Raw genomic sequence first — 9,372 nt, 5'->3', positions numbered from 1 at the left:
GATTTTCTTGGTTTCATTCCATGTTTGTACGGTAATGAAGGATCTCTGGCAAAACGTTTAATATAAAATCACAAAGAGACTCTAATTTTTGAGTTTGGTTCAGAAAAAAAGTCTGTAATGCCTGAGTGATGATTTTACCAGCAAAGACTGGGCTGATAAACAAGCTGCTTCTTGAATGAAGCTCTTTGTCCTCGAGAAAGGAGAGGCTGAAGTGTGTCAGCTCCAGTAATACTGTGACAGGAGTAATAAGAGTTTGCGCAGCGTGGACGTGTCCAGGAACGTCTTCCAGCGAAGCTCTGCATGGCCAGCTAAGGAGCTTATGCACACAAGTACAATGGTGAGCACCCTGCAAGGGCTGCAACTGTGGCAAGACAGTGGATAAAAATCTCAGAAGACAGTGAGAACAGAATAAATGCATAAGCTTGAAATAGCATTTTTTTTCTGCTTCAGCAATAGATAGATAGGCTTCAGTTGCTTTGTACAAACTATAAAGAGAAAATGTAGGTTTAGGTTTGTGCTCCCACTGCAGAAAAAAAACTAACACAATGTCTAGAACAACCCAGATCCCTACCACAGCAGACAGAGCTCCCATTTGAGGTGTTCATTTAAAGCCATAAGAGATTATGAATCTGGAAACACTCTACATAAATGTACAGATATGTAACTATTGTTTTTTAATTGAACCTGGCTAAAATGCGAAAATAATAACTGGAAAGTGTGACTGCATCCACAATTATACCTCGACCTACAGCAGAGCTAAAGACGGATGACTTTCATGTGTCTGTTCAAATTTGGGTATGAAATTAAGATTTATCAAAACACTTTTGATTTCTAAATTTTTTTTAATGTAAATAGTAAATTGTATGCAAATTTTCAGCAAAGCCAGCTTCACTTTACATAGTCTATTATAAAATGACACAATCCATGCGTGTTTTGAGATAGAAGTCCTCAGCCTAGATGCAGTGATAAAACAGTACAGCCTGTATGAATAAATACCAGGGGGCGAGCAACTTCTGAACACGCACAAGCATTTGCCAGCAGTCTGCTCTCAGTGGAGTGGTACAGACACATTCACCGTTTTTCTCTTACCAGAAGAGCCAACATTCAAGAGTAAGTCTCAAAACTGAAACTTTTTCTGTTTAGGAAAATACCTGAACAGGAATTGACACAAGCTGCAGCTAACCCATCCATAACAGCCCACCTCCAAACTTCACAGTGCTTCAGTGAGGCACCGTGTCTTGGATTCTCCTTGGGTTTCAAAAAAACTACTGACAATTTCTAGGAGAGTATCTGAAACTATTTCGAAGTAGTTGTTTATGAAAGAACAAATAAAGATGATGAAGGCGGGGTCCAGCCCCGGGTCTGCAAGTGTTGCACTCTGCATTTACAAGCTTTTGATCGTGGGGGACACACCCGAAGGATCTGAGTTTGACAGTTTGCAGAAAAGTGAAAACCCACCAAAAAAAAACCATCACTACGGTTTTCTGAATTATGGTATAGGAAAAAATCTGTAGAGGCTGCTTCATTTATTTTTATTTTCCCTAGTGGTAAACTTTCTACAGGAAAGAAACAGCTTTCTGCCCGCTACCTTCTTCATCTGATAAAAAAAACCAGAGTAACGCACAGGGGACTTAAAAAGCAGCACCGTGTATTTCACCAGCAAGCTTCCGAAGAAGTTACAAAGGCTGAGTGAAAAGAAGACCGAATGAAAAATCCCCCAAGTTTTCTGCTAACGTTTATGGTGTTTTCTAGAAGTGCTTTGCTGGCTTTTGTGTGTGTTTTTTGTGTGTGCTTTTACTTTTCTTTTTTTTTTTTTTAATGCAACTCGATCTTGCCTATTGTGGGATCATTCAGAGTCAAGCAGACCCTAGCAGCATACACGCCTCGGTGTATTTATATTACAGGGGGCTTAAGGAAACTTACTTATTTTTAGGAGAGTTTGTCTAAACTTGTCTCCTGAGATACTAACTCCTGGAGATAGGCAGATTTGGCAAGCTCTGCAGAACTATTAATCTGCCCAAAAGCAAAACTGAACTGCAGTGGCAAAGGTCCAGGTTCAGTCTGAAACATGTTTCCACAGCTATGAATATCCTGTCGTTTCTAGTCAGCTGAAGTGCCAGTGACAGTCTCAGAAGCAGGCTGTTAAGCTGCGTCCCCCTGCTAGCCCTTTGCTGCTTCTCTCTGCTAAGAAAAGCACGGTTCTTACTGTGGTGCTAGGAAATATCTCATTTTCCTTCTGTATTTAAAAGTTTTATTGTAAAATAAGCTTGGTGGTTCTGAACTAGAGATAGAGGAAGTTCCTCCCATCTCACTCGGCCCCTGCTTCTCTCCCTCCTTTCTCGCCCCCCAACTCCTCTAAGCCCCCGTGGGACACGGTGCCACCTCTGTCACCACTCCCCTACCTCGTGCCCTCCAGCTGACCAGAGGCTCCCTGGGCAGAGAATGGGGCTCCCTCTGCAAGCCCCACGCTATTGCCACACTCCACACATGATCCCCAGTGGCACACCCTGGCAGGGCAAACAAGCGAATACTTCCTCAAAAAAAATCTCCCAAATCTGGTTTCTCACACTTGGTACTGAACAGAAGCTGAGGGGCTGAACTCCTGCCCTCCACGTTTCCCTGGCAAATTATTACGCGTGAGACTCCTTCTTTACAGGAAGGGTTAATGTAACTCTGCAAGGGATTCTCAAGTCCTATTTGCAAGAATTATTCCATTTCACAGCACAGGTGGTTGTTACACACATTAATTGCTACCTGAACAGTTTCATCTCAAACTCAACTTGCTTAAGTTGCCCAAAAGTAAGAGGAACTTTGCCGCCCCACGTTCTTTTAATTGAATCATTTCGGTCGTGTATTACCCTTCTTGACTATTTCACAAGCGTTAGTAAATTAAGTATGCTTATTATTCCCAGTACATTGCTGGATGTTAATTATTCTTCACACAATGCTATGATTATATGCTTTTTCTAATTAAAAATAAATAAATAAATCCAAAATCTAAATACTAATTCTGAGCAAAGAACAGGAATAAGAACATCTAAAATTCAATTTTGACTGGGAAAAAATATGGATAGAAAAGAAGAAATAATGATGAGATGAACTGATGATTGCACATTTTTCAATGAAAGTAGAATTTCACTCAAACTTCAATTTTAAGTTATTTTTTTATAAAAATAATCATGGTGATTGCTGTAAATGGGTAAGTGGGTGCGGCTGAACTTGCTTTGTTTTTCCATTCTCAATTGTCAAAGAAGTAAACTCCAGGTTTCAGAACTATAGCCTGAAGAAAAAACACAATCTGAATCATCCCTTTAGTTTAATTAAAAGAAAAAACCAAGCCCGAGCCCCTGAGATGTACAGCCAGCTCTGTGTGTGAGGAATGTCATCATAATTGGCCTCACCTCTAGGGAGGAGAATCTTTGGAGGGAGGGTGCAGGTTGGGTTTGTCTCCTAACGCCCTATCTTGTGGCTATAAAAGAAGCACCAGGGCAGTGAAGGAGCACGCTTTCCTGCTCTGCACGAAGCCGAGTAGCTCAGACTAGCTCCTTCTGTGCTACAGCCACATCTACTTGCACCATGCAGAACTCTTGCAGCATCAGTGGCAGCTCTCGCCTTTCCTCAGTCCGCACAGGAGGCTCCTGCCGTGCTCCCAGCATCCACGGAGGAGCTGGTGGCAGGGGTGTCTACATGTCTTCGGCTAAGTACACCTCCTCTGTAGGAGGTGGATATGGTGGTGGCTCGTGCGCTGGTTTTGGAGGAGGCTTTGGTGGCTTTGGTGGAGGAGCTGGCATTGGTGGAGGCTCTGGTTTTGGTGGAGGAGCTTGCTTTGGTGGAGGCTCTGGTTTTGGTGGAGGAGCTGGCTTTGGTGGAGGAGCTGGCTTTGGTGGAGGCTCTGGCTTTGGTGGAGGAGCTGGCTTTGGTGGAGGTTTTGATGGTGGTGCCTTTGGTGGTGGTGATGGCCTTCTTTCTGGAAATGAAAAGATAACTATGCAGAACCTGAACGACCGGCTGGCCACGTACCTGCAGAAGGTGCGAGCACTGGAAGCTGCAAATGCAGAATTAGAAGTCAAAATCCGAGACTGGTACCAGAAGGAATCCCCCAGCAGCCCAGCTCGAGACTACAGTAACTACTACAAGATAATTGAAGATCTCCGAGACAAGGTATGACATTCATAACTACGGGATTTATAAGAATGCATTGGAATTGTGGAACTGCATAGTCCACTTCTTTGAAATCAATTAAAACAATTGCAAAATCAATGTTGAATTGCCCAAACCCAAATACACTGTGGTTCTGATATAAATAACAAAACTTGGCAAAATGTGTATAAGATGATCAATATATTAACAGATAATAAGAGTAAAGAATGTGATAGGTAGGCCTCAAAGCCTGAAAAATTAACTCTCCTGGCTAAAGGCAAGATCAGGTATTGTGAATGTATTTTCTAATTATGTTAAATACATGCTGATGAGCTTCTCAGTGATCCATCTAGGACTTAAGAACTGGTAAAGAAGGAGGGATGTAAAGGCTCCATGCAGGAAGTATGAACTGTCCAGCAAAGGAAAATTTTATCTACTCTTACATAGATGTACCTGCCCTTTCTTGGGCTCCAGTAATGGTAGCTCAGCTCTCTGGTTTGCATCTGGAAAATGGAACAGAGTTTAGCATTTTTGGTGTTTGTCTATAAAAGCTTTAGGAAGGGCAGGCTGAAGAGCAACGTAAAAGCAAAATGGTTATTACAATCCAGAAAGCAAGTTTCACCAGTGAAGTCTCAACAGAGGTCTTTCTTCTGCCTTCTTTGATGGTTTGCAGCCTGGATAACCAATTGCTGTGTACTCAGGACCATGCCATTCCACCACTACTCACAGGAACTGTTTTCTGTATTTCCAATTGCCAGATCCTTGCAGCTACTATTGACAATTCCAGAGTCATTTTGGAGATTGACAATGCCCGGCTGGCTGCAGATGACTTCAGGCTGAAGTAAGTTTAGCTGAAGCACATTTCTCTTCTCTCTCCTTTTCTCTCTCTCTCAAAACAGTTTTCTGAAGTTTAGTATTACTTCTTACGTAGAAAATAAAGCTCTTCAGTCACTGGAGGACACATTTCCAAATTATGGGTAGATGTTTTTCCTTGATAACTTCTGATGAAAAAATTCCTGGCAAAAATTTGATATGATGAAGGATAAATCAGGAAAATAAACCTGACAGAACACAGCATCCAGATTACTGTGCTGTTTATGCAATAAATTATAGCTCATGTCTTAGTTTTTAGTGATGCTCTTAACTATTTTATTAGCCTAAATCACAAGGGAAAAGAAGACAGGCATAGCTTGGGCTTTTCACTTAAAAGGAGGACAGTGGTGTGAAGAGATTGGTGTTCATTTGCAATAGTTTTGTGAAAATCTTTAGTGAAATGTAGAAAAAGACAAGAGGGACTTTGTGCTTATCCTGTTCACAGACTCAGCAGCACATCAGACACTGCTGAGAAGATGATAAAGACAATTGTGCAACTGGTTTATCTTCCAGTGACGTATCTGCAGGTTTATATTTTCTTCTCTGGTATCCAATGCGAGTACTTTCATATGTCACAGTTGGAAGCAGGAAAAAAGATCTTTACTCCCTTTACGCTTCCTTTAAATGTTGCTCCTGTTCCTCCCACATTCAACATAAAATGATCTAGTTTTATGGCTCCACTCTTTCCAATGTTTGTTTCTTTTTAAAACTGCAGGTATGAGAATGAGCTGTTCCTTCGCCAGAGCGTAGAGTCTGACATCAACGGCCTGCGCAGAGTCCTGGACGAGCTGACCCTGTCCAGAGCTGACCTGGAGATGCAGATTGAATCACTGAAGGAGGAACTGGCCTACCTCAAGAAGAACCACGAGGAGGTGAGTCCTCAAGTGGAGAGGAATCCCTTTGGAAGTACCACATACCACTGCATGGATTGCTGCTGGCAAAAAGTCTATGAGAGTATAGAACATCATTTTTTTGTGTCCTCTGCCTTCTGTCCATGCAGGAAATGAAAGAGTACTCCACCCAGCTCAGTGGCACAGTCAACGTAGAAATGGATGCTGCTCCTGGCATCGACCTGACCAGAATCCTCACAGAGATGAGGGAGCAGTACGAAGCCCTGGCTGAGAAGAACCGTAAGGATGCCGAGGCCTGGTTCCTCACTCAGGTATGGAAATGCCAATGAACTTTGAACCGATGCACTGCCCCACTGCTACTGCCCCAGCAGGTGGGATACGTCTCTCCTTTCTGAAAATAATTTTTAAAAGCTCAACGTATGTGATCTGTTTCTTTCTTTCAGACTGATGAGCTGAACCGCGAAGTAGCCACTCACACAGAGCAGATACAGACCAGCAAGACGGAGATCACAGAGCTGAGACGCACACTGCAGAGCCTGGAGATTGAGCTCCAGTCACAGATGAGCATGGTACGGAGCTGTCCCGAGCATTGTTCGAACTCTCCCCTTCCTCCCTCCCTGTCTTGCCTCCCCTTAGATTCCCCTCTGTGGGACACGTCTGTATGACAGCCTGTTCTCATGTCTTCCTGCTTTAGAAAGCTGGACTGGAAGCCAACCTGCGGGACACGGAAGGCCGGTACTGCGCACAGCTGTCACAGATCCAGAACCTCATCACCAGCGTTGAGGAGCAGCTGGGTGAAATCCGCTGTGACATGGAGCGTCAGAACCAGGAGTACAAGATGCTCATGGACATCAAGAGCCGCCTGGAGCAGGAAATCGCCACATACCGCCAGCTGCTGGAGACCCAGGACTCCCAGTACGTTACCATTTACAAATCCTGTGATGATTAGATAAGCTTAATAACATGACACATTGTAAAGCAGTAATTTGTGGTTGTTAAGCTGACTGCAGATTACTAAATCACACTGATTGCACACGCAGTCTTTCGAGTGCTGGCAAAACAGATGCCTGGCAAAATCCTGGGAGCTATTACTGAAACTAAATCTCCAGATCCATTGTGTTGATGGTTTGAAAATATAAACGCAACCGTATTGGCTGCAGTGAAGTGCAGAAGGCCCTAGGCACCATGTGCATGTCTCACATAATCCTCTTGCTGTGCTGCAGTAACAGCCTTCAGCCCATGAAAGTTCGTTCTCAGCTTGCTCTGCCCGTCAAAGCAGAGAGCACCTCACCCACAGCACCAGCAATAACCCAGTGAAGAAGCAGTGTGAAATTGCAGCTATTCTCATGCAATGCTCCTAAATGAACCGATGCTTTTAGTGGACACATTCAGTGAGGGTCTTTAATCAAACTTTTCTTCTTCTCCGCAGGATGACAGGAGTGAACCCCAAGGATGGTAAGAAAATTTTTGATTTAAAGAGGGGCTGAAATGTTGACAAAATAGAATTAAATAAGCCTTTTTTCCTCGGGATTTCTTCTTATGACTACTGATCACATCCTCTCTGCAACATTTTTTCCCATTTAGAGAGGAAACCATAATACTTTATCTTATTTTATGTGCCTTTTTGAAACCAATAGCTTGCCAAATGATTCCATTAACTCCTCCTTTGTTTCTAAAATATGGAAATCTCTTAGGGATTCCCAAGTTCCTCTGCTGGTTTATACAACATGCAAAATAGATCCAAACCTGACTTGTGAGGTGCACTCTTCATTTATATCTTTCTCTCCTTTCTTTCATAATGTGGAAGATTTAATGGGTGCGGACCAGCAGGCAGAGAAGATAAGATGTAGACATCTTATATTTCACTCATGTAGTTCCCTCTTCCATATGTGAAAAAAAATCTTGTCAGGAAACAAACAAACAAAAAGCATTGCATGGCTCTTCACTGTCTTAGCGGTGCTTTTTTTAGCCCCAAGCTTAATTATCTTTTTTTTTTCTCCTACCACAGCATCATTTGTGAACAGCGGAAGAGCTCGCCCGGCTGTGTAAGATGATGGAAAACCTGGTGCCACCCGGAGAGCTTTCTAATAGAGAAATGTGGAGTTCTCTCGTTCTGACACCAGCTGTACCGCACCAGTGACAAGACCAGTGCAGTCCAACCTCTGGCTAATGCTACGAGAAACCCGCTTTTACTTTTGCTAAATGACAAGAATGTAATCCAAAAACCGTGCAACAGCTTGATGTCTTTCCTTAGATTTCCTCTCCCTTTTCACATCATTTGGCTCTCCAGGTCAGAGATGATGTCCTTGTTCCCTGTCAGTAACTATAGAGTACCCTCATGAAAAAAACCTACACAATAAAGTTTTTCTTCTGCTTGTGCAAACACATTCAGTCTAATGTCGTTTTTGTGTGGTCAGCATGGCACTGCCGTTCACACAACCACATCCCCTCCCTACCTCAGTGCTCCTGTGACCCAGAACAAGATGTGCTGAGGTTCAGGTAACTCAATGGGTAACAGCAACAAAAACTTCAATAATTGTAGGAAAGGTGATGATGAATGGACAGGGAGAAAGTGCTGGAAGATTCTCCCAGGAATCTGAAGCTACTGTGAAGAAATACAATGCTTCAGGTCCTGAAGGTCTTTGTTGTGAATTCAACTTGCACAACCTCTGAAAAAAAAATCCTGTATTGTATGTTCCTGCACTTCCTTCAGTGGGAAGGCAAACGGCCTCAGCCCTTCAGGGAGGACGAGGCGAGGTGCAGGTGACAGGAACCAGCCAAGCTCCTTGCCGTGACTCAGAACCGCAGCAGCCCAGGTCACTGCTGCAGCCGTCGTGTTGGTAACACCGCCTGCCCTCAGCGGTGAGCTGGCCTGTGCAGCTGCACCAGCATCATTTCTGTCATAAAAATATTAAGTTTGCTCTTCAATTTTTATTTTTAATTTTTAACCATGAGAGCACGTCCTTTTCTGTGCAAAACCAGGCAGTCTGTAGGCATGGACTGTCACCAAGTTTGTGAAAACAGCTTTGGAAGACAGGCATCACTTTTTCCATTCACAAAGCTTTAGGAACGGTGCCCTCCCTCCTAGCCCCAGAAAACAACAGGGGTGCACGGTGATCGTCAGAGCAGGTATGAGGATGCTTCTCCATCTCAAGTAGGAGAATGATTTTCTGTGCCATTAAACCCAGATCTTACCCGGGCAGATACACCACTCCTTTGTAAGGAGCATACATCCACCTTTCTGACACAATAGAGGAAGTAAAATGGAAGAAAACATTCCCCAAATATATACTTTTAAAGGCAATACTGTAGCTGTTGCAACACACAACCTCTGTGACTATCTCAGCTTCTCATTTCTTGCTCCCTCAAAGGAAGGAGTGTCTTCCTTTTTTGTTCCTTCCCATCTCTTTTTGGTGGTGGGTTTGCGCTGTTGCTCTTCGCTTGGGCTCTGAACCCTGCAGCTAAGCACAAGCAGCGCTCTCAGGGGAGCCCAGATGCAGACAGGAGC

At 43.5% G+C, this 9,372-nt stretch overlaps 1 protein-coding gene across 1 annotated transcript; it reads left to right on the top strand.

Annotated features, from left to right (window-relative positions):
- Positions 1-3,449: 3,449 nt before the first annotated feature.
- On the top strand, positions 3,450-8,251 carry LOC137844611 (keratin, type I cytoskeletal 15-like). Its single transcript, XM_068661083.1, has 8 exons — positions 3,450-4,161; positions 4,899-4,981; positions 5,729-5,885; positions 6,014-6,175; positions 6,308-6,433; positions 6,559-6,779; positions 7,294-7,319; positions 7,873-8,251. Exons 1-8 carry the CDS (start codon positions 3,577-3,579, stop codon positions 7,911-7,913), a joined length of 1,401 nt encoding a protein of 466 aa, XP_068517184.1. The 5' UTR covers positions 3,450-3,576; the 3' UTR covers positions 7,914-8,251.
- The last annotated feature ends 1,121 nt before the right edge of the window (positions 8,252-9,372 follow it).

This window comes from Anas acuta, chromosome 25, assembly GCF_963932015.1.
Source record: "Anas acuta chromosome 25, bAnaAcu1.1, whole genome shotgun sequence".
Lineage (NCBI taxonomy): Eukaryota > Metazoa > Chordata > Aves > Anseriformes > Anatidae > Anas > Anas acuta.
Note: the sequence above shows the minus strand (reverse complement) of the source record. Positions and strands in the feature narration are given on the sequence as shown.

Excerpts from the sequence above, each read along its gene's own strand:
- LOC137844611 (XM_068661083.1), top strand. The coding sequence starts at position 3,577 with ATGCAGAACTCTTGCAGCATCAGTGGCAGCTCTCGCCTTTCCTCAGTC. Across the intron at positions 4,982-5,728 it reads GCAGATGACTTCAGGCTGAA|GTATGAGAATGAGCTGTTCC; the intron begins GTAAGTTTAGCT and ends TTAAAACTGCAG. Across the intron at positions 5,886-6,013 it reads TCAAGAAGAACCACGAGGAG|GAAATGAAAGAGTACTCCAC; the intron begins GTGAGTCCTCAA and ends CTGTCCATGCAG.